Source organism: Anoplolepis gracilipes, chromosome 15, assembly GCF_047496725.1.
Source record: "Anoplolepis gracilipes chromosome 15, ASM4749672v1, whole genome shotgun sequence".
NCBI classification, from domain to species: Eukaryota; Metazoa; Arthropoda; class Insecta; order Hymenoptera; family Formicidae; genus Anoplolepis; species Anoplolepis gracilipes.
The window spans coordinates 3,672,511-3,699,728 of NC_132984.1; the positions used below are offsets into that span (position 1 = coordinate 3,672,511).

Here is a 27,218-nt window from a genome sequence, read left to right on the forward strand (position 1 = left end):
TTAAAAATTTTTTAAGCATTTAAATTTAAACTTTTTTATGCACCTTGTTTGTTAAGTATTAATTATGTGTAGTATAAGTATCCTACACATACACATACAATTAAACAAATATATAGATCTTTACATAAAATGTTTAAAAATAACAAAAATTGAGAAATGAATATGTACTGTATAATATCCACTTCACATTATATGCTTTCAGTGCAAAAAAAGTTTGTAGTCATATAGTTTATTTTTACATTTTTCCATTTTATTATCTAGTGCTTTCAATAATACAAGTGTACATAATTATATGATTCATGTGGGATTTTTATATTTTGTAATTTTTGCGTGATATAAGATTTTTTCAACATTATCTGCTTGAAAAAGATATTTCTTTTCTATCTACTTTTAACCTGAAAGCACTGGCGATGTGAAGTGTGGGTCTAGCTTCCAGCAGAATATTAAACATTCATGTCCTCCAAACCTAACAAGTGCCTCGCAGCATTGTTATTATATTTATTTTGATCCATTTAAATATTCAAAATCCGTATTGTGTTTGCGTATCCGATAAATGATAATTTTATACCACGCGTGAACGTGGTAATTTAAATTAAATGAATCTATTTGCATAAGCGTTATTTTTGTTAATAATCTTTTAATAAACCATAAATTTAATAAAACACGGTTACAATATTTGGAAAATTTTCAAAATTATGAATTTCACAAAATACATCTAGGTTTAGTCCTCTCCTAGACGTGTAATAAAATAAACATTTATTGTATGGTACTATACTGTATTAATATTGCAAAATATACAATAAATTGTAATATAAATAATGCAAAAAGATACCCAGGTAGCACTGTTCGTTTTATAAACGTTTTCTAAACGTATCTAATACGAAAAGATACGTTTAGAAAACGTTATGAAACGTTTATTAAACGAACATGTGCTACTTGGGTAATTTTATGTGAGAAAGAAATAAAAATAAAACAAGAAATATGCATTTTTTATCTAAATCGTTACTTGCAACTTACAAAATACGTAAATAGATAGTACATATGCTATAGACTCTGGTTAATAAAGTTTAATCAAAAATGCTAATTTTACTTCTTTGAATATAATCATATATAATTATATCCGAAATTTGGCGCCATCTGACTATATGTAATATAATTTGTCCATATATAATTAAATCTGAAACTTGACGCGATATGATTTGATCATATTTAATAACGTCCGAAATTTGGCGTGATATGATCTTATCTTTTTATAATCATATTCGGCTGGATCTGTTTTCATATAATTAGATTTCAATATGATTATATAAAGATATGATCATATAAGAACATATCGTGCTATTTTTCGGGTATCATTATATATGATCATATAAAATTGCATATGTTATCGGATCTTTTTATATCTAATTATGTATGTTTACATCTGATCATATTAAACCCATTTTTTCTCAGGTACTTCTTGCATTACTTGGGAAGAAATTATAACTTAAATTTATAAATTTCTTTGGTATAAAATTTTTTGACGATAGTGTACATCATGATGATTATAACTAAATGTATAATTATATGAGTGATTATACATTCTACTTTTCCGGTAGTTGATCAGGTTAGATTATTATATATATATATTGACAGATCACATAATTCATATTTTACTTAACAGACAGTGTAGGATAGCATATTCTTCTTTCTAGTTATATAAATTGCAGTCATTGTTAATTTTGTAGAATTCTATCTTTGCTAGAATTTTGCTTCTATTTTCAAGCAATTGTAAAACTTGGACGTGGTGAGTATAAATTTTTATTGCTTCTTTTCTAGATTTTTTCTTTTTTTACAAACAAGCAACTATATAGTTTGTAAATATTAAAAGTCTTATATTCGAAATATTTCTTTTTTAGTTTTCAAATAGGTTATTTCAAAAATAATTCTTGTATAATTGAATTGTATGCGCAATATTAGTAGATAGCATATAATTTAATAGTATATAATTGAATCATGTAAAAAAATATCCAATTTTATATTAAATTATTGTGAAAAATTCTCTTTATTTTTCATGTCTTTCTCATTAGGTACATACTTACAATATGCTCGAGAAAAAATGAACTTATTATGATTATATATGATTATATATAATTCGAAATTTGGCGCATTCTGACTATATGTAATATAATTTATCCATATATAACTAAATCTGAAATTTAACGCGATATGATTTGATCACATATAATAATATCCGAAATTTGGCGTGATATGATCTTACCTTTATATAATCATATTCGGCTAGATCTATTTTCATGTATAATCAGATTTAACCAAATATGATTATATAAAAATATGGTCATATAAGATATCGTGCTAAATTAGGATATTATTATATATGATCATAAAATTACATAAGTTACCAGATCTTTTCATATCCAATTATGTATATTTACATGTGATCATACCATACTTATTTTTTCTCAGGTATAGATGTATATATATATCTGAGAATCTCTATATACACATACATATGTACAACTATATACATATATAGATATATATTATTTTTTTCTTTTGGTAGATTATATTTGGTAAATTACATTTGTTTTTATTAGTTTTGATTATTATTTATAATCTTATACAATTATGTTCCTTAATTACTAAAAAATTTTAACATTTTAACTCACCTGATTTAATTTATCGATACATTTTATCATTAAATTATTATTAAAAATTTTGTAAATTCTATAAATAAATGAACTTTGTTGTACTATTATTGATTTAAAAACCTGAAAATTTTACATTGATATTGATTGTTTAATACTTACTTAAAATTATGTGATTACTCCCACATTTTATGCGTTATAAACTTTCAGCTGTTCTAAAAATGACTCTTCTAGATCTAATGTTGTTGTATCTAGTTCTAATAATAGTTTATTATTCTAAATACATAGAATTTTAAAATCTAGAGTTATGATTTATCTTTCTAGAATTATTAAATTTTAAAGAAGATGGATAATAGTAAGCGATTCAATCCATATATCAGTGTTGATGCTGAAGAAGAAATCGTTATCTCTGGTATTGCCGGGCGGTTTCCTAATTCTGACAATATAAAAGAATTTCAGGACAATCTTTTTAATAAAATGGATCTTGGTACAAGCAATCATCAACGCTGGACTAACTGTAATAATATCTTTCTCTCAAAATTAAAAATATCTATTTTTAGTAGAAAAATATTTATACATGTTAAAATATACATCAATCGTAGTTTAGAATTTATATTATTAATACCAATACATCTATAAACGTAATATTAAATTGGAAAAAAATCACAGTTAAAGTCATTAAAACAATTGATACTTTAAAACACTTATTACTTTGTGCAATTTATTTTTACATAAATCACTTTTTGTTAATATTTTTATAATTTTTTTCTGTTTGTTATTATAATATCACTTTCTGTTTCATATCAAAATAATTGAGATGTATCTCTTTAAGAATATTTTAGTACAATTATTATCAATGACTTAACAATATGAAAAATAATTTTTATTAAAATTATTTTAAATCTTGACAGATATCTATGAAATGCCTCCTCGAATAGGAAAAATAAACAATATACAAAAATTTGACGCAGAATTCTTTAATATATCGGCCGAAGAAGCTCATGTACTTGATCCTGGATGTAGAATGTTACTTGAGCATACTTATGAAGCAATTATTGACGCGGGTGTAAATCCTGCAGAATTACAAGGAACAAACACAAGCGTTGTCACAGCAATAAGTGTTTGTGATACATATTTAGATTTAATATACGAAAAACCGCACGTATGTAATTCACATTAGTTATTTAATAATTTAAGTGAAAAATCGATAAAAGACACATATTTCTTGAAAGTGCATAAATATATTAATACGTATACAAAGATATTGCTAAATATAGATGAAAAAAAAATATTTTTTATATGAAAATTATATTGTAATTACGAATAGATTGCTGGATTACCCATTCTTGGAAGCTGTAAAGCTATGACCGCAAACAGAATTTCTTATTGGCTTGGCGTTACTGGACCATCGTATAACATCGATACTGCATGTAGCTCGAGTCATTTTGCTATGGTTGAAGCTTATAATATGATTCGATCTGGCGTTTGCGATGCGGCTATTGTTGCTAGTGTAAATTTATGCATCCATCCTTTTGTAACTCATCAGTTTTTTCGTCTGGGTATGTGAAAAACAATATTAAGTGTTCAAGTTGTTGCGTTGTCAAATGGTATATATATTTATTGATACAATTAACAGGATAACATTATTTAATCAATGTTTGTTTAGTTATTTTGTGAAATCTAATAGTTTCTGTTTTTGAACGATATAATTAAATCGCTTAGATATATTTATCAAAGTTTTCAAATATTTAGTATATTAATGAAGAAATTGTACGTTTATATGGATTAAAACAAACTACTGATATTGTTTTAGGAGTTCTATCTGCTGATGGATACTGTAAACCTTACGATCAAGAAGGTTCTGGTTACATGCGCAGTGATGCGGCTGTAGTAGTATACCTGCAGAAGGCTAAGGATGCAAGAAGAATCTATGCCACTTTTGTTTATGGTAAAACCAACTGCGATGGCTTTAAAGAAGAAGGAATTACTTTTCCATCACTTGACAAGCAAAAAATGTTATTGGAAGAATTTTACGAAGACTGTGGTATTTCGCCTCTTGAGCTGTCTTACATGGAGGCTCACGCAACTAGTACTATAGCTGGAGATCCTGTAGAACTTCGAGCCATCGATGAAGCTTTATGCACTAAAAGAGACGCTCCTCTGTTATTGGGTTCAGTTAAGTCAAACATTGGACATTCTGAACCCGTTAGCGGCCATTGTCAAATTGCAAAAGTAAGTTTACAACAAAATATAATAAAATTATTACAATTGTATGGTCTAATGTTACATGTAAATTTATGCGAATATTTTTTATTTGAATGTTATTTTTGATTATTATAGTTATAGAATTTGCAAGATATTATTGCTATTATAAAAATGTATTTATTGTATAAAGATTTTAATAGCGATGGAAACTGGTATAATTGCGCCTACTATACATTTTAAACGTCCACGAAAAGATATGACAGCTATCATTGAAGGAAGAGTAAAAATAATCACTGAAAAGACAGAATACAAGGGTGGTTATATTGGTATTAATTCCTTTGGATTTGGCGGTGCTAATTGCCACGTATTATTGAAATCAAATCCAAAAATTAAAATTAATAATAGAGCAGACGATAATTTACCTAGACTTGTAGTTACATCTGGACGTACAGAGGAAGGAGTTAAAATTATGTTAGATGATGTAAGTACACATTACAATTTCAATAATAATAATTTATGAGGTTCTTAAATAAAACTGATAACGTTGAAAGAAAGGCAATACAATTAAACAAAGCTCTTAAATATTCAGTGTCAGTTATGCAAATTGTAATAAGTATACTTTTACTCAATACTCTTAAAAGGTTTGTTTATTTATATTGTTTGCATTAAAACTGTATTGCTAAAAATGGTTCAAAAATTGACCAAAATGTCCAATTAAACATGTTTTTCATTTCTTGAAGAATCTTAAGTTTTTATTTACGTCTTTACTCCGGCGCTTTGCTCATTTTGCTTTTTTTCTGTGATTTGATTAACATTAAAATTTATTTCATTAATAATCTAATCTTTCTTATATAATATTACTTTAGTTTATTTACGAATTAAGCCTTTGTAAAAAAAAAGATAAAAAAATAATAACAATTATGTACATAAATAAACACAAACATATACATTAAATACAAAATTATAATATATTATAATAAAAATAAGCAAAAGTTACACAATATAACACTTATATATTGCGTTATAAAATAGTAATAATATAGTAGTATAAATAAAATATGTAAATATTAAATAAGTAATGTAAAGTAATACAAATAACTTTTAATACCTTTAATTATGCAGGCCTGTGTTATTGTATTTAAAAAAATTTATATCAATATTCAGTGTGTATTATTTATAAAAATCGATTGAAACCCTATCATTTATTCTTGAACACTATATATTTTTGACAGTTAAATATCTAGAAATTATGGGGTTTTATACAAAAATGTTTCAAATTAATTTTTTATACAGAATATTGTAAGGAATCAATTTATTAAAGAAAAGAAAAAAAGATACAGTCGAGTGTAAAAAATATGCCAAAAAATATCTCATAAACTATTTAATTTTTAGTGTTTTATTATACTTCTTATAACTTTTTACGCCAAATATTGCAAAAAAGATTTATATAAAAAAATTAAAATAATTTTAAAAACTGAATTAACCTTTATGTAATCTTAAGTACTTAAGGTCAAACTAATACTAAACTTATGTTCTTTTCAAAATCACAAAACTTTAGTAGGAAACATTTTTCAATAGAGAGATTCTCTAAGATAATTTTATTTAACTTTCGGAATATTGGTATTAACGATAAAATATTATAAGATAATTGTTATATAGTAATTGTTACAATTAGTAATAATATGTTTACAGGTACACAATCGGTCGATAGATGTAGAATATATCTCTTTACTACATCGTATTCATAGCGACAATATAAAAGGTCATCCGTACAGAGGATATATAATTGCTGGATCTAAACTGTCTGATAACGCAATAATTAAAATGGAACGCAATATACATACAAAAAGACCGATTTGCTTCATATTCTCTGGAATTGGATCTCATTGTCAGTGTTTTAACATGGGTAAGTAAATTTATTAAATATAATAATTTGATTTTGAATTTGAACTAAAAAATATAGTAATAATACTGTTGGAATCCTGATGGAAATAGCTTTGCAACAATTTACATATTTCTATAGTTAAAAAGTAAAATATTCAACAACAAACCATAACTTTTTATAAATTTGTGAAAATTGTAGAAATTTATAATTAGTTGTAAAAAAATATTTAATTTTTTTACCTTTATGTGGGACATACTATTTATATTATCTACAGTCGTTTTATCTTTAAATCCATTATGTAAAAATATTATAATTTGTTAAAAAATATTATTTGAAGCAACGCGCCTATTAACAATATTATGGAATAATATATTCTTTTAAAATATTGATAGGTCAAGTTTTAATGAAGTTTCCAGTATTTGCAAAAGCAATCCACAAATGCGATACTGTTTTAAGACCTCATAATATATTTGTCACCGATATTTTAATAAATCAAGACAAACATATTCTCGACAACGTAGTTAACTTATTTGTAGGCCTCACTGGACTACAGGTAAACATATATGAATAAATAAAATATACTGTATATATAAGTGGTAAAATTTTTTTTAATTATCTAATTTTTATGAAGTTCTTTATCTTTAAAGATAAAAAAAGCTAAAATTGAGAAAAGTTTTTCAGATATATATAATTATTTGTAGAAAATTAAATTTGCAATAATTTATAATATAATTTTATTTAACAGATAAATATAAAAAGTTGGGATACATAAAAAATTATTATATATATTATGTATTGCAGATTGGAATAGTTGATCTTTTAACAAGCATTGGTATCACTCCTGATATTATAATGGGTCATTCCATTGGCGAATTGATTTGTGGATATGTCGATGGGTGTTTGACGGCCGAAGAAACGATCACGTTGGCATATTATGCCGGCTTAGCGTTTTTTAAGTCAAAAATAATAGATGGTTTAATGGCTGAAATTAATCTTGATTTCGAAACTTTGAAGAATATATGTCCATCGGATATTGATATAGCTTGTTACAATAGTTTACATAATTTTGTTGTGAGTGGCCCAACAAACTCAGTAAGAACATTCATCGCTAAACTACAGGTTTGTAAACGCTTAAATAGTATAAATAGAAAAATTTATTTATTCCTATAATTATATTGAATTAATTAAACAATAAAATTTATTTTTATTCAGACTGAAAACATTTCTGTAAAAGAAATTGCCTGTGGACATATACCTTTCCATAGTCGTTACGTCGAGCCTGCAAGAGTTAAACTTTTGGAATATTTGAATCAAATATTGCCACACAAAGCGTCTCCAAGCTCAAAGTGGTTGAATGTGCTTAATAGCTCTTATGGACGGTTTAACTCATCTCTACAGTCATTTTTAGCAAAATATTATACAAACGTTCTGCTAGCCCCAGTTTTATTCTCAGAAACTATAAGTTTTATTTCGAATGATGCAGTGACAATTGAGATAGCGCCACACGACATTTTACAACATATTCTCAATAATTCTTTAAAGACAACAGTGACAAATATCGCGTTATACAAATTCTCTCACAAACCGAATATTGAAATATTTTTACACGGAATTGGGAAACTTTATAATGCAGGATTACAACCACAGATCGCAAATTTGTATCCGAAAGTTAAGTTTCCTGTAAGTCGTAATACACCGATGATTTCCCCTCTTATAAGGTAAATTCTGTTTAACATAATACAAGTTTTTTTAGTGTAAAAAAGCAAAAAATAATATATTTTCAAAAAGTAGAAAATTAAATTGCATTATTTTAATTAACGACAGTAAATGCATGGCTAGCATTCTTAAATGTTGCTGGATTATTGGCATTTTATAGATGGGATCATTCTAAAGAGTGGTATACATACCGATATGTTGGACAAAGAAAACTTGATGTTCGAGAAGTAATTGTTTCTGTTAATTTACTAGAGGAAGAATTTATGTATATGACCGGACATGTCATTAATGGAAAAACTGTATTACCGGCTACAGGATATCTTTTACTTATATGGCAGATGATCAGTTGGTTGAAAAAAATAAATTATCTCGATATTGCAATTGTATTTGAAAATGTCAATTTTCTACGTTCTACGGTTTTGTCAAAAGAAAATCAAGTTAATTTAACTCTTATGCTTCAGAAAGGTTAGTAATTTGTACAATTAAAATAATTTTGCTAATTAGATATATATAAAAAGAATACAAAAGTTTTACATAAAATATAAATAAACAAAAAAATTTAGTTGAGCAAAATAAATTAAATCTTAATAAATAAAGCAGTTTGTTAATAAAACAGTAGATTTAGCAGAAAGATTATACTACTATTTAATTTTAATTTTTATTATTTTAGTTAATGTTTTGCTTTAATTTTTTTCTGACAAACTTAATATATTTATGCTATTATTTTGTTATATTACATACGGTAGGTCCTACATTAAAATTGTTGCTTTTATTCTTTTAAACTAATCAGTGAAAATTGTACTGATTAAAACAGTAATAAGATTTAATCAAAAATTTGTAAGTATTCCATTGATCTTCAATGAAAGTTCTTACATTTTATTTTTTTGTCTTATTTGTCACTGTTTATAAGTATAAGATTTTATTGAAAAGTTTTTTTATTATTAATTCATTATTATTAATTCTTCTCATTGCCAGTGAAATATAAGTTTTCAATATATTATACTAAAATTTTTTTTACAAATAATACACTAATTCTTTTTATTATATACTTTAATACATAATATATATATATATATATTTTATAAAATATTTATAATAAATATTCTGCAGAATTTGTTTTCGATACATTTAATTATCTAATAAAATTGTATATCCAAATTTCAGAAAAATTAAATCATGTAATGGGACATCTCACATTTTGAAGAGTTTAGTGTAAAATCTCGAAAGATTACGATTTATAGATTTTATAATTCACTGATACTGTTACGAAAAGTATTGGTTTAAGTGTTTGATGAAAATGTGTATTACATCTGCCGTATACTTAATCATTAATGCTGCAAATATTTTCATTTATTTTTATTATTTACTGCAAATTGTATGCATAATTAGTGTTAATTATTTTTTTTCATGGTAGAAAATTGGTTAATTCATTCCTTAGAATCTCATTATAGAACAAAGTATAAATTCTTTTTTCTAAAATATATTTAAGAGAAATTAATAATTGATATGATATTCTTATAGAGAGTGGGAAATTCGAAATAATTGAAGGAGATAATGCTGTTGTTACTGGAACAGTACGAACTCCCGTTAATATTGATGATGAGAAAATATGTACTACAGTTATTGATCGAAATGACAATGACAAAGAAGAGATGACTACGAAAGATATCTATAAAGAATTGAAACTTCGTGGTTATCAATATACCGGCGAATTTCGTGGATTAAAAAGTGCGTCAATCACGGGAAAGAATAGTCATATCGCCTGGACTGACAACTGGGTAACATTTATGGACAGCATGTTACAGATGATGATTTTAGGGCAGAATTCGAGAAGTCTCTTTGTACCAACAAGAATTCGTAAAGTAGTAATCGACCCAAAATCTCATATAAAGTATATTGAAAGACTTTCAAATGAAGAAAAACGTAAGTTAACAGTATTATAAATAGGCACAATATTTAGACGAAAATTATTTTCCGAAAAATATATTTAATATGTTATTATGTTATATTGCAGAAGTCTTAGTACAAAATTATGAGCATTTAGATGTATTGATATCTGGAGGAATAGAAATATACGACGTCATAGCTACACCTATACGTCGCCGACAAAATGTACTCAACCCCGTTCTTGAAGAATGCAAGTTTGTTGCTCATCGAGATCTAAATCTGATGTCTTTGCAAGATGCAATAAGAATGTCGGTGCACATTGCGCTTGAGTGTTATAATATGATAAACGTAAAAATTATCGAATTTATCGAGGATTGCGATCAAGTGATGACGGAGAATTTAAATTGTTTATTTGTGAATACAATTATAGATGAACTACCACAAATTCAGTCTAATATAAAACTGGTCACAACACACGAGCAGTTCAAAGATATTGCTTTGCCTGACAACGTTACTGTAACAGAATTTAATAAACTGACTAAAAATGAAAATTGTTTGATGATTATGGGTTTCGGAATTTTAACTAAAAATAGAAACGAACTATATGATCAATTGTTGTCTGTCATAATGCCGAAAGGATTTCTTCTGACATTGGAAGAGTTGGATGCTGTTTACGATTACTCATGTCTCGATAAATATGAATTAAAAGTAATTTTGGAGAAACGCACCAATAATAAGACAATTATATTATTAAGAAAAATACAAGATATTAAGGGAAATCAGCAGATTGTGCACGTGAACAATTATGAATTCTCGTGGATAGATAAACTTCAATCACTTATGAACGTAGAAAACGAGGCTACAAATACGATTATAGTCGTTGCAGAAGGAGACTTCGAATGCGGGCTAATCGGTCTTGTGAATTGTTTGCAAAAAGAACCGGGCGGTGAAATGATTAGAGGTGTATTTATTCAGGATAAGGATGTGCCTGCTTTTTCATTGCAAGACTCGTTATACATGAAACAGTTACAACTGGATATACCCATCAATGTTATACGTTCCGGTAACATTTGGGGATCTTACAGGCATTTTTCATTACCATTACTAGAACCAAAACTCGTAGAGTGTGCTTATGTTTCTCAAATGGTACGTTAAGATGATTCAATATTAAAGAAAATTGAAATAATGCTTTGTGTCACGTTTTATTCATAAATTAAGTATATATATATATATATATATATATATATATATATATATAATTTATTTTAATAGAATTAATATAATTTGTTATCCTTATATATTTTAGGTGCAGGGTGATATAAGTACTCTTTGTTGGGTGCAAAAACCTTTTGTCAACGATAATCAGATAAGAATAGTCTATGCGTCTATCAATTTTAAAGATATTATGATAGCTAGCGGTAGAATTTTCATCGAATCAATTTCAAAAGAACGATTTAGTGATTCTGTAATTGGACTCGAATTTGTTGGTTTTAATAAAAATGGACAAAGAAAAATGGGAATGTGTGTAACTGGGTAAGATAGTGATACATAGTTTTAACTAATATTATATTCTTAGTAAATAAACTGTTTAAAATAATTTCTTTATGTTTAAATTGGAAATACTTATTATAAAATAAGAAAAAAAAAATTCTTTTTATTCTTCTCTTATTTTTATATACAAAATTTATGTACAAATATTATTTAAAATAAAGATGTCTTTAACTTAATTTTAACATAATACATTTACATAATTTTGTTAAATAACTATTTTTAGAGGAATTGCAAATATTCAGGTATTTGACGAATATTTCAATTGGATCATACCTGATGAGTGGACGATGGAAGACGCCGCGACGATTCCTTGTGCATATATTACGAGTTGTTACGCTTTGTATTTGAAGGGTAAAATGAAGAAAGGCGACAAAGTGTTAATTCATTCTGGTACAGGAGGCGTTGGTCAAGCAGCGATTTATCTTGCCCTTTACGAAGGTTGCGAAGTGTTTACAACGGTTGGAAGTGTTGAGAAACGACACTTTATAAGAGAGACGTTTCCCTCTATTCCCGAAGATCATATCGGAAACTCTCGAGACACGAGTTTTGAACAAATGATTATTCAGAAGACGGGAGGTCGGGGAGTGGATATCGTATTGAATTCTTTAGCTGAAGAGAAACTGCAATCATCTATCCGTTGCTTAGCAAAGGGTGGACGTTTCCTAGAAATTGGAAAGTTTGATATGATTTCCAATACTCCTTTAGAAATATTTGCATTTTCTAAAGGCATTACTTTTCACGGCATTTTATTAGATAAAATGTTTTTTACAAAATTAAGTAATAAAGAGAAACAAAATAACAGAAGAATAAAGCAAATGTTGTGGAACCTATTAACAGATGGTATAAAAAATGGCGCTGTCAAACCGTTATGCAGAAAAGTCTTTGAACGAGATGAAATTGAAGCTGCGTTTAGATATATGTCTGCTGGAAAGCATATTGGCAAGGTATGATCAATTTTTATTACACTTACAATAATAAGAGTAATTAATTACTGTCGAGCTATCGGAAAAATGTTGTGGCTAAACGAATTGGTTGGCAGTCGGGAACGCAGGCAAATAAAACCCCCTACAATAAAATATTTTGCAATTTTTTGCAATACATATTTATTAAATTTTTTATTATACTTTTTATCCGAGATTAGGGAGTGATTTGTCGTTATTAATTTTAAAAATAAAATTGGAAAATATAATTCATCGTAGTCAGAAATTGCAATCTAACTATCTCAATAACTGGTTACCAATCCCAAATGCTGTGTTGACAAATACAACCTATAAATAATAAACTTTCATGTATCATTCAATGCTTAAATCATTATCCGAAAAAAGTTTATGAAAGCTTCAAGCTTTTGAAAATTTTTTTCAAATATTAAATATATAATACTCTATCTGATCTCCATTTTACTTCCCTTTCTTATACATTTTTCTTTTATTTCTAAATTATATTTTCTTTTCTTTTTTCTAAATTCTGTGACTATTTATTTATTAATATTCAAAATTGATATCGTTCAAAATCTTTTTTAAATATTTTTTTAAACTGTTTTTATAATTTTTTCTATCTCTTTCTTTCCTAAAGTTACTACATTGTTTGTGTATCCGAGCAATCAAAAGTTGCAACTTTTCAATGTAACGCCATCGATTTGACTTTATCTTATTTTTATTTTCACATCTAAATTAAATATTGTAAACAATCGAACTTTTAGACATTTGAATTGTTGTTTATGTCACTTTAAAATTTCCGTTGCCATTTATTTCCACTGTGCATTTTGTTTCTTTATGTAATTATATTGTTTTTAGCAGTTTTTTATTTTTTTTTTTCTACAAGATTTTTTTACTTTTCATAAAATTTAGACTAAAAAGAATTAAAAATATTTTTTTGCATATCGTATTCTGTTAATTATGCTATAATATACAAGTTATTCATATTATGCTTCTTTTTCTTCCATACTAATCTGCATTTTCGGCAATATCCTTTTGCTTTTCATCTTTCTCGTCAATTTCTTTGTCAATATCAGCTGTTAATGTAACTATGTTATACGCAAATTACATTATTTGTACATTAATGTATATAATACAAAACACTTTTATAATTCTTTATTTTATTTTATCTCTTTTTATATGTAGGGGAATGTGGGTTAGAACGGCCAAGGTAAGTATTGAGCAAGTTTTCAACATATTAAAAAAAATAAATCAATCTTTTTTTTATTAAAAATATTCTTTGGAATATCCACTGTAAGAAAAAACAGAAGTTTATTATAAAATAATAGTTTAAATAGACGAGATTATTGATTTAGTAAAAATCTAGATTTTCGTGATATGCTTTTTATGCAAGGTATAATAGACTACATCCAAAACTTGTTTATTTCATTAACATTGATGTATAAAACTTCTTAAAAGTTGTATATTATAATATGATATATAGAATATAAAAATATAGATTTGTATTTTTAAATAATAACTATAAATTAATAAATAAAAACAATTCTCTTGTTATAATAAATGTTTCTCTCTTTAAAATACGAAAAAATATTCATTAATGTAATAATTTGTGGTATCAATTTTGAAAAACAGCATCTATGTATACTCTTTTTTTTTCTCTAGTATCAAAATAAAAAGTACAACATTTCGTGGGATAATATCTCATTAAGCCTCAAAACGTATTTATTTATTTTTGATCATATAAAAAATTAGAATTAATTAATATTTACATAGACACAGTATGAAATTAATAAGAAAAAATCATTTTCAAACATAAATGTATTTACGGTAACAAAAAATAGAATTTTATCATTGTTTGTAAATATATCGAAGAATTACAACTAAGTCGCGGAGAGCACAGCAAGTGCATTAAATAATTTATAACAACTTTCAACTAAAAATAGTGCAACCTCTGATAACAGCACGCAGAAAGAGACATCTAATAGCAATAATTGCAACATATTTCATGACACGGTAGCATTTCTGTAAAAAGATATCGACTTTGCACCATTGTATCCCGCGATGCCGTTCTACCCCACGTTCCCCTATATTGGAGCAATGATTCGCTTTAATTATAATCGCGCTTTTTATTTGCTTAGAAAGAAGGATTTTTGAAAATTCTTCTTTTTTTTATCAATTTTTAAATTTTGTATTACTTCTTTATCGTACAATTACACTTCATTTGACAGTTCCATTTTATTCATAAAGAATCTCTATTTATAATTTTTATTTTCTTGAACAACTTTTTGCCTTTTATGTTTTTTCTCATCTTTCTTCTTTTCCTCAATATTTTAAATATATATTATGTCCAATTCCCTTCAATTTATTGATTTTATATAAAATTAATATTATTTGTAGATAATAATAAAAATTCTTAAAGAAGATGAATCCTTGGATACCCCTATACTCGCACGTCCCCAGTACTACTGCCTGCAAAACAAATGCTACATCGTTTTAGGTGGTTTAGGTGGTTTCGGTCTAGAATTAATTGACTGGTTAATTAAACGGGGTGCAAAAAATCTAGTAGTAACTTCGCGAACTGGGATAAAAAATGGTTATCAGCGCTCAAGAATAACATTATGGCAATCTTATGGTGTGAATATACAAATTGTTACAACGGCTGATACTTCGAAATACGAAGACTGTAAATCTATATTAAAACTTGCCGAAGAACAAGGTCCTGTGGATGCTATATTCAATCTCGCAGTTGTGTTAAAAGATAATATATTCAAGAATCAGTCCCCACAAGCATTCGAAGATTCCTTCGTGTCGAAGGCATGGACGACAAAAAATATGGACGAATTATCGAGAACAATTTGTTCCCAACTTCGTCATTTTGTCGTTTTTTCTTCCGTTTCATGCGGAAGAGGTAACGCAGGTCAAACAAATTACGGAATGGCAAATTCCATAATGGAAAGAATTTGTGAAAAAAGAGTGAAGGAAGGTTTACATGGTTTGGCTATACAATGGGGCGCTATTGGTGACGTTGGGCTTGTCGCCGACATGCAAGAAGACGATAAAGAACTTGTCATTGGAGGTACATTGCAACAAAGTATATCTTCCTGCTTGGACACATTAGAAGTATTCTTGCTACAAAATCGACCAATTGTAAGCAGCATGATTGTTGCTGAGAAAAGAAAAGGCTCTGGTACAGCAACCAATCCACTTGAAGCGGTTGCAAATATTATGGGTGAGTTTCTAAGCAACTATAATATTATGTTAAAAAATTCGTAAAACATCAATACAACTTTTATTTAATAATATTATTAAAAATATATTATAATGAAATAATCGATTGTATTAAAGACAATGTAAGAAATATTAATTTCAATCATTTTTATATTGTTATTTAAGATAAAATATGTTCTGGTTAAAATTACATATCTAAATATTTAATTCTTTCTCTAATTTATAATATAGGATTGAAAAATCCACACTTAGCAGCGCCAAACATTTCACTGGCTGAATTAGGCATGGATTCAATGATGGCAGTGGAAATTAAACAGACGTTGGAGAGAGAATTTGATATTTTATTGACAGCTCAAGATATCCGAAATCTTACCATTGCAAAACTCAGTGAAATGACAAATATAACCGAACAAAAAAAGATATCCGACGCCATTGAGGATGATACAAACGATTTGAATGGTTTAAAAATATTAATTCGAAAACTTAACAATTCAGACTTGAGTCCAGATATTTATATAGAATTCTCGACAAAAAAGGAAGTTGCTGGAAGCAAAATATTCTTTATACCAGGAATTGACGGCTGTGCAAGCGTATACAAACTGATAGAATCGAAAATTAAATCCTCGGTCATATGTTTGCAACACGGCGCACTTAATATACCGGGTTTTACTCGTTCAATAATGAAATCAGCAGAATATCTTTTGCCTGTACGATGTTACAAGATAATTTATTTGAAAAATTTATTTTATTATTAAACTGCTATTTAAATAAAAAAAATATTTGATTATACATATACATATGCGCGTGCACGCATGCATGTTTTTTTTATGTACTGTCTCATATTTTTATGTTTTTTTTCTAGCATGTATTGGAAAAAATGCAAAGTCAAAGAGAATTTTTAATTGTGGGTTATTCATTCGGATCTTTAATCGCCATTGAATTAGCAAGATTATTAGAAGCTAAGAATTTCTCTGGACGTTTAATACTTATAGATGGAGCTCCTGATCAAATAAAATATTTGATTGAAACACTTTTTTCTCATACTACAGAACAAGAGTTACAAAATATTATTTTATCTTATTTAATAGAAATGTACCTTGGCTCTAACAATGAAATGGTTAGTTAATTATTAAAATTAAATTATAGTTTTTTTTATTACAAAAGTGATTTACGTAACTGTTACATATAGTTAATAGGAGAAAGGTCTATAAGAAAGAATATAAGATAAATTGTTAGAATATTAAATTTTTTATTATTTTAATCTATTTAATCTAGATTACAAAAGTCAAGTTTGTCAAGTTTCTTTAACATTTGTTTTAATAATTAAAAATAATAACAACAATATGCATGTATGGGCTATTCCATATATGTATGTATGGAAGTTATATGATAATAACAATAATTAAAATAAAATATTAATTAATTAAACATATATATATAAGATGAATATTGAATTATAGTAATTTCAAGTAATAATTAATAAAATAAATAATTTGACTTATATAGGTAGAAAATCCAGAAGAATTAACTACTTGATAGTAAAAATACGGATACATGCAATACTCCTAATACGCTAAAATGCAGTATATTGTTGTCTCAGTTTGAAATACAGAAAGAGATTGTCCTTTTATACAGATTATTTATTGTGAATAATATAATACTATTATTTACAGCCTCTGTTAGAGTTGAATAACTGTAGTACATGGGAGGAGAAATTAGAACTACTCTCTGTCCACTTTTCAAAGGAGCTCAATCTTTTGGAGATAACTATTGAAAATCAGAAACTTTTATCTTCAACGGTTTACGATCATATAAAGGCTATACAAGATTATAATATAACATCATTGCCACATCTTAAATCATCTATAACACTATTGAAACCCACATTTACGTTAATTTTTCCTGAAGAAGATTATGGTTTACATAAGGTAAATTTGGCTAGAGTCGTAATATTTTTTACACTAGTATATCATTTTTAAGACCATTTTTATAAGAGAATACTTTCAGATTACCGAAAGTGCAGTACAAATTCATTATGTGGAAGGTACTCACATTACAATGATGGATAATGAAAAGATAGCATCATTTATTAACGAAGCATTGTAAATTACAAAATATAATAATACATTATTAATTACATTAAGAAAATGGCGATAGGAGCAATAAATTTTCTAAACAATCAGTGAATTAGTTAATACAAGTTATTTAATAAATTACATTAAAAAATAAAACAAATTTTATTATTATGTAAACGTTTGCGCACACACATCAATTAGAGTAAGTTTGTTATAAAATGTATTAAAATAAAAACTTGCGTTTTATTTTTTAATGTAATTTATTAAATGATTTTTATTAACTAATTCATTAATTGTTTAGAAAATTTGTTGCTTCTATTGCCATTTTCTTAATGTAATTTAGAATTTAAGGCGTGGTTATAACACATTAAATAAATATTTCAAATATAATTACATTAAATAAATTATTAAAATAAGGTAAACATTATTAAAACGCATAAATTTACATATTTTAGTTTTATAATTAATTTTTCCTGGTTTATGTTATGTTTTCGTATAACAAACTTGAAACGTAAACAAATTCTTAAACTTGAACGCATATACAAGTTCTTAAGTAAAATTTATCTTCCCAAGAGGATTTTTGCAATAGAATGATTTAAATCAAATTCACAGCTTGAAAATTTTTTTAACTGATTAAATGGTTATTAATGAATATCAAGAATTTAATTTTTAATTTACATGAAAGATAGAAATTAAAATTTTATCAGATAATTATATTAAAGTGTAGAGAGAATTATGTAGAAAAATTTATATAATTATTGTAAAATTTATTTTTATCTTCCATATTATCTTTTAGAAATAAAAATATAATAAAACAATTTGGTTTATTATTTGATTTTTTTATATATATTTATTTATATATATATATATATATATATATATATATATATATATATATATATATATACCTAGGCCATAGATTAGCATTACCGATTACATTCTTCACTGCAAGCCAAAGATTACTGTTGATTTATTCTACTATATAAATCCTATTTTATACTAAATCGATAAATATCAACATATGCATTTGAAGTGACAAAGATGATTATTCAAGATCAGAGATAGAAGGATGAAAAGATAAACAACACGCAAACGTAGTGGAAGAAATAATGTACATAAGTACCACCGTGTACATGTATTGTATGAAATCGAATAAAGAGTTATTTATGGCTTAAACTTGTTAGATTTATTATATATTAGATATTAGAATTCATTTAGATTGGTATTTTTAAATGCACCGGCAGAACTGCTCCCCTATTCTCCCAAATCGTTATAGAGTTGCACGGACTATATGCACGACTTTAATTGGGCAAAACCGATAATACTACATTGTGAAAAGCACACTAAAAAGAGGGAAATTGCGGAGATGTTTTTTATCAGGATTCATGACAATACAATAAATTTAAAAATCGACACGGAGAACTTAAACCCAATTTATAACAATATCTTAAAATATTTTTAAAAACATTCGACCTCTGTAGGTTGTCTTGTCATTGTTTTGAGGGATATCTCAGTCTACTTTTTGACGTGTGCTAGTGAAGATGTAATTGACAGCCATAATAATTATTACTCATCATTTAAATAGGTATGGGCAGTTGCAAATTCCACTCATTTTTTATTGTTTATATATTGCTACCGACTATAATACTATAACAAATACCGCAACGATTAGTTAACGATATAACTCCGTATCATGTCAATTTCTTAAGCAAAAATTTTTTCCATTCTTTAGACTCGATAAGGACCTGAACCAAAGGTCGAAACGTTGTCTCTGAACACTCACTGTATTGAAAGGCTTGTTTAATTGAATAAAAGCTAAATATTACCAGTTTGGTCGCCTAACTATTGCATTTCCTGATTTAATTCACTGCTGGAAAACATCCAAAAAACTTTAATTAATAAATTATCGCTAACGATCAAAAGAAATAAATAATTTAATTTATATAATTTAAAAATATAGAAGAAGCAGTAACTATACTACACATACACACACAAACACACACATAAAATTGAACAAATATGCAGATCCTTACATACTTCAGAAATGTCAAAAATTAAAAAATGAATAATTGATAAATATAATGAGAAAACTCGTTAATGTAAATTACAAAAATAAGAAAGTATTATATAGACTAGAACGAGCTAAACTGTAGATGCACAACATTTAATTTATGTATAGGTCACATTTATTAAATAAAAATAGATTACAGAAGTGGGACGTTTCGACGCTTACTTGCGTCTTTTCAGTCACGAATACATTAAAGAATGGTTAATCATGATGTAGTTTAAAGTATAAATATGTAAATGGGAGAGAAGACTTCAACTAGATTTACTAAACAAAGTCTAGTCCATATCTGTAAAAAAAAACTAAGGACAGTCTGGTTTATTTCACATTGTTCCGTGCTTTCAGTACGAGAATCGAGTTTCATAATTATATATGGTTTTACATTAAATGTTGTTATACTTTATAACTCTTTGTACAAACTACGATTTTTAAAACATTGTTTGTTTGAAAGATGTTTTTTTTACTATCTATTTTTGATCTTAAAGCATAAAGCAATACAGATTACTCTATTTTAAGCGAGAGAAATTGTAAACTCATATGGAATCGTACATTTAAAAACTTTGTACATTTATAAACCTCATTTTGTATTAAAAACATTAGGCGATATAAAGTGTGGATTCAACTTTTGACAGAAAATTAATTCTCTTGTGAATATTCTCATGAAGAAACTGGCTTAGCTATGACATATTTTTAAACATGCTGCATAAAGATTTATAAAGGTATTTGTCTAACAATAAGTATCTGTATGATAAAAATAGCAATAGGGTCATAAATTGTAATAAAAATTGCATTTTTTTTATTAGTCTACGTTTGAATCTTGATTTGCATAGAAGATAATTTGTGTGTTAATCTTTTAATTATAGAACAGGTTAAAATCTTTTAGAAATTTTCAGAATTTCATAAATGTAACATATACATATATATCAAGGGCTAGCCATCTCTAGATTTCTAGCAGTAAAATAAATTTATTGAAATTTGTTGCAACATTTTTGTATTAATATTATATAATTACAAAATATATAATAAATTGCAGTATAAATAATGCTGATAAAAAAAAGATAGTTTTATTTGAAAAAGAAAAAAAAGTAAAACAAAAAATGTGCACTTCTCATCTGAATATATTTACTTAGAATTTCCAACATAATAGAACTGCGTCGTATAATAGAATAATCGTATTGTCATGTATATTTTAATCCGTTTTAAAAATTCAAAGTTTGTGCTGTATCAGATAAACTTTGATACGAACCACCTTGAATTAATTGAATATGCAATCTACATTAGTTGCAAATTTTAATGTAAAAAGTTAAAAACTAGAAGTCTTATTGTAAAGTTACGCACGCACGCACGCACGCCCGCACGCACGCACACACTTTTTTTCTCTTTTTTTTCTCTCTCTTTCTTTTTCTTTCTTAAAATTAAACTTTAATGCAAGAGATTTTTTTTGTCGTAATTATTTGTGTATATATTTTAGTCAGTGAAACTCATATCAAACAATAATATAATTTGATACAATGCCACAACAAATGCAATTTTAAACATTGTAATAAGTTTATACAAATATCTTAAGCTTGCCTAAGTTATTTACTCTATTACTATTTTATTACTAATATTATAAATTGCATATTATGATTTTATTTCATTATTGATTTTTTTACTATTGATGAAGATATAGTATAACTTTATTGTGCAAGTTTATTTTTTCAAGTTTGACCTGTAGCATTTCCGGTTTATTAATAATTCTACTCACATGCTTAACTCTAGCACTTATATATAATCAAAGTCTAACTACTGTTTAGTAACAATTTTGACTTAAAGAAGACAATAACATTTTTAAATGCATTTGTATATATTTGTTGCTTTTCTGTATGTTATTGCTTTGATTGCTTTTCTGTTTGTTTTGTTTTGATAATTATGGATAAAAATTCAATTGATTCAGCCATGTCGATTCCGGCGTTTTACGCTGGACAAAGTATATTTTTAACAGGCGCGACAGGGTTTCTAGGCAAAGTATACATCGAGAAGATGCTGAGATCTTGTCCGGATGTTCGAGAAATATTTATATTAATGCGTCCGAAAAAAGGAATAAGCCTTAATGAAAGACTCGAAAAAATGTTAAACTTACCCGTAAGTTAAATAGAAATATACACACAATATTTCTTCAAAAATTGTTATAAAGTAATAATAAAAAGAATATTTGAATAATTTTTATTATAATGTTATTTTAATAAAAAATTAACTTTAATAACTTTAAAGTTGGAAAGAAAGAAGTAGAAGTATAAAGCATCGAGGAACGTATACATTTATGCATACATATACTGCATTTTGAGTCGAACTTCTAGACTCTGTATTCTAGGGCCATTATAAAACAGAAGTTTTCCTTTCTTTCTCTGTCTTTTTTTCTCTTTGAATTTTATACAGAAAATCTTAAAATATGATATATTTGTATTGATATATTATAAAAAAATACAACATGTGTGTATGGATGTAATATACATATAAATATAAATAGCGCAAAAAAATATTCCAAAATTCTAAATTTTATCTAAATTTTAAATCTTACAAATAGAGATTTATCTTAGCTCTTTTACTCTGCCTTTGCGCGCACGCGTATAATAGTTATATAAATATTATTTAAAAGTATTGTTATTGTTGTTGAAACAATTTATTTAATTATTTTAGACAACAATATATCTACTAAATTAAGCAAAAATTGAAAGTAAGTTTTCAAGTTTGCACTTTTTCTATTTTTTTTCCATTTTTAGTTTATAAGAAAAGATAAGATATATCGTTCTATATACATATATCATAGCAGTCATGTCAAAATTTAATAATAATATGATAAAAAAATATATTGATAATGATATATTCGCTGAGGGATCCAATTCCGGGATGGATAGATAATTTTAATGGTCCTACGGGACTGACGGCTGCTAGCGGAAAAGGATTATTACCAGTTTTGTATGCTAATAACAATATTTTACAAAATGACATACCAGTAGACACTGTTATCAACACTATAATTCTCGTAACTTGGAAACTTGGATTGACAACGTATGATCATCAATTTATGTATTAATGCACATCTCTACCTGCGTTAAGTTACTAACGGAAATTAAATTTACGTTATACGTATTAATTTATATTATAAATATATAAGTGTTATTCAATTTGCTTCATTTTTTGCATTAAAGTTTAGAAAATTAAAAAGTCACATATTTATTTCTGATTAAGTTTATATATGATTTTCTCTCGGATAAAATTAAATAGAGATGTTTAAAATAATTAAACAAATTTTTTATATCTACCTTCTTAAAACTTAATTCGTTAAAATATGATATGTTACAATAAACTTTTTTATATTCTGTAATAATATCTTGTAATATTCTCGCAATCTTATATTTGTCTAACTGTAAGATATTTTTTAAACTTAATGAAGTTTCTACAAAATTTTATATTTAATGCATTTATTTATAATATTATCTATTACTATTAGTTTTGCACCACAGTCCACGTATTTTGTCATAATTTGTACTCTTCCAAAAGAAAAAAGTATATTATTTCGAGAATTATGCAACATAGGATTGAAAGTTTTTGAAGATACACCCTTTGAAGGAGTTCTTTGGACCCTTAATATGTTATTTGTCCAGAATTTAATTACATATTATACATTGACGATATTGTGGAATATCTTACCAGCTATAATAATAGATTCAGTTTTAAAACTTTCGGGACATAAACCTATGTAAGTACTGAACAAATCAAATGCTTCTAAAATATATAAGTTATTTATAAAATATTATTATACAAAATTATACGAGAGAGAGAGAGAGAGAGAGAAATGGTGAAGGAGAGGAGGATAGGAGGAGAGTGGGAAAAATTGATTGATTGATTGATCTTTATTAGTTTTCTCAGCTATTTGTAGTATAGAAAATTACGTACTTATTTAAATTACATTATAATAAAAATGCTCCTTTAACCTACGCTTATATGATTCAATTTTTTCACTTTTTTATTTCAGCTGGTAAAGCGTTATACAATTTCACTCCTTCATAAAAACATACTCTTTTGCACGCTTCTTGTTCTACAAAGTTGTAATGCAATGTCCTCGTTTGTCGTGTTTGTCTTTCACTCTCATTTCCTACTATTTCTTAATTGATTTGGTAACATATTCTTTAAAATCTTAAAAATAAATATGCACGTGTTATAATATAGTCTCTGTCTTATTATTATTATGTTAAGAGTGTATATAATTTTATTTTCTACAAACTCTTTTTTACTTCATACTTTTTCTATCTCTATATTGTATTTGTTTTACTAAACTGCATGTACATATATGTATGTACATAGAAGAGACATCTAATTTTTACAGTTTAACAATTAAAACAAAAATTAAGGCAACTTATGAAAGAAAAGAAGAGGATTAAGTAAGTATGTCTAAAAGTTTCTTATTATTAAAACTTATATTAACACCTTTCATTTTTCATTGAAGACAATTATGATCTATATAAGATTTGTATAGAGCAGAACATTTTTTAAATATCATTTTAATATAATTTTTATAGGAGAAAATAGTTTTAAAAGATGAATAAGTGCAGAGCAAAAATTCACGTGGAAGATACTTATACACAATGGCTGTGTTCCCTTTAGATGCACGCACTGAAAGCATCAGTCTTATTATATCTCGTAGAAAAGTAAAATAACGCTTTCAGTGCGTGAGCATCCAAAGAAAACAGCCATAGATAAAACATGACAAAATAATATTATTTATTAACAAAGCATTGTAAATTAAAGAATATAATGATTACTTACTAAATAAGCTAAATAGTATTGAAAAACATAAATATTATTTAAACGTAAAAATTTAAATATTTTAATTTAAATTAATTTTTTATAATTAATTCTTTTACATAACGACGATTTTTTTATACTAACAAACATATTAATAAGTTCTTAACCCGAATAATGTTCTGATAAAATTACATAAGCTATTAATAAAGAATTAACCAATGAATAATATTCTTAATTCTTTTTTGTTAGTGTATGTTTAAAAAAAAAAAAATATATATATATATATATATATATATAATACTCTCATAAAACAGTTTACATTTACAAAAAAGAACGAATTAAAAATATCTCAAAAAAAAGCAAATGAAAAATTCTTTACGTATAGAGTACTCATATCATAATGATGGATAATAACAAAATAGAGTTATTTATTAACAAAAAATCGTAAATTAAAGAAACATGATAATAAATCATTAAAATAATTATACATATAAAATTATATTTCATTTAACACACAGAATTATAGGAACAATTTCGGGAATTACGCCCAATGTTCAGAATTGAGTGTAAAAATTGAAGAGTGTTGAAATTTTCGTTATGATATGTGCCTTGCTATTAATGGTCCACATATCGAAATTTACTGAATAAGAAATACAACAAATTTAAAAAACTGTTTGAGTTGCTGATTATTACTTAAAAAATTTATATTAATATTTAGTTTATGTTATTTATGAAAATTGATAGAATTCTCATGTTACATCCAGGCCCAGAGAAGGATGTGCCAAAGGAAGGACGTAACAATTACTGCATTAAAGTCAGACGTCTTATGGTGAATGATCGGATCTAACAAACCGCAAAGTTTGAAAAGTAAGTAAGCGACTGTTCTGTCGCTATTATTCTGCTTTTCCGAAAGTTTGTTCTGTGGTTTCTTTTTGTAATAGAATTTGATCTCTTTTAGACGGAACGGAACCAAATGTAATCTTCGGACTGGGAGTGAGAGAAAGTTAATGAGAAAATAATAATGTAAACATAAAATCTAAATATATTCGCAAGTTAAAAAACGAAGTATTCATTAAATTCGTATATAATTTTATAATATTCATACATAATTTTATAATATTTTAAATAACACTTTGTTTATTAAATGTTGAGTGTGAATCCATGTGTACAGGTATGAGTGTGTATGTTTGTCTCGCAAATGTTACAATACATTTGTACGGAATTTGTCAGTCAGAATGACATCTAAATGACTCTAATGTTAAGTTATAAGTTTTGACTAATTATGTTATTTTTTATATAAGTAAAATTAAATGTAACCAAAAGTGTAAATGTGTCCTGTGTGAAAATATGAATAATATCGAGGAAAGTGATCAATAAAGAAGATGATCATTGAGTTAGAAAATAAGCGAGGGAATGGAAAAAATTGATTCAAAAGATCTATATATTAGAATATTGAATTAATTTATGTTTAAGAAAATTAATTTTAATGAGAAAAAATAGGAGGAAATTTCAATTAACATACCATTTAAGCTGACTCTTTTAACATACTGGCGATACGGCGATATGACTATTTTTTTATTATTAATCTAATGGTTATTATCACGACTTTGCGGAAAGGAGGAACCATGAAGAAATATTACGTCCGACAGGATGTAACATTCATTATTTATTCTCCGACATCTTGCGTAAATTATTTCATAAATGTTTTTTTTTTATTTTTTTTTGCTTTTACTGTTTTATAAAAATTTACATCATATAAAAAGTATTAATTTTTATAAAATAAACTAGAACTCCGTTAACGTATGACGTGACGTATCGCGGTACGTTAACGGCGGTATGATTCACTGAAGAAGGCTCAAAAATAGAGTCCGAAACGTTTGAGAAAATATAGACGATTTACAGCCAACACGATTGAGAGAGAAGTTTTTTCACGCCCTCCACCCGCGTTGGCTCTTGATTGCCTTTGTTATATTTAATTTAAATTAATAATAACTGTCGGTATTTTAATAAAACAATTAAAAAGCTTGAAATCGTTTTATTTATTATTTTCCTTTTTTAAAGTTCTCATTTCAAAAGTTTTTAATTTTATTTAAATTTTAATTCAATTAAATTTATTTAAAATCTATAGCTCTTTTTGTTAAATATTTCTTTATCGGAGAAAAATATTTTAAATCTATCAAAAAAATACGCATTTTTGGAAAAAATGTTTTATACAAAAGTTGTAGGATTTTAAGT

The 27,218-nt window shown here is 26.3% G+C and overlaps 1 protein-coding gene and 1 long non-coding RNA gene across 2 annotated transcripts; both read left to right on the top strand.

Moving 5' to 3' along the window:
• Window positions 1–1,671: 1,671 nt before the first annotated feature.
• Window positions 1,672–18,340, top strand: LOC140673923 (fatty acid synthase-like). The gene is made up of 20 exons (XM_072907180.1): window positions 1,672–1,786; window positions 2,973–3,165; window positions 3,560–3,810; window positions 3,976–4,207; window positions 4,462–4,880; window positions 5,044–5,334; window positions 6,546–6,759; window positions 7,131–7,291; window positions 7,540–7,857; window positions 7,951–8,456; window positions 8,615–8,919; window positions 9,976–10,377; window positions 10,469–11,487; window positions 11,648–11,874; window positions 12,116–12,836; window positions 15,225–16,056; window positions 16,287–16,762; window positions 16,918–17,172; window positions 17,729–17,983; window positions 18,063–18,340. The coding sequence occupies exons 2-20, from the start codon at window positions 2,994–2,996 to the stop codon at window positions 18,159–18,161; spliced, it is 7,155 nt and encodes a 2,384-aa protein (XP_072763281.1). The 5' UTR covers window positions 1,672–1,786; window positions 2,973–2,993; the 3' UTR covers window positions 18,162–18,340.
• A 1,326-nt stretch (window positions 18,341–19,666) lies between these two features.
• On the top strand, window positions 19,667–26,476 carry LOC140673936 (uncharacterized). Its single transcript, XR_012048129.1, has 3 exons — window positions 19,667–19,715; window positions 25,748–25,850; window positions 25,942–26,476. It is a non-coding gene; the product is annotated as an uncharacterized lncRNA (long non-coding RNA).
• Window positions 26,477–27,218: the final 742 nt, after the last annotated feature.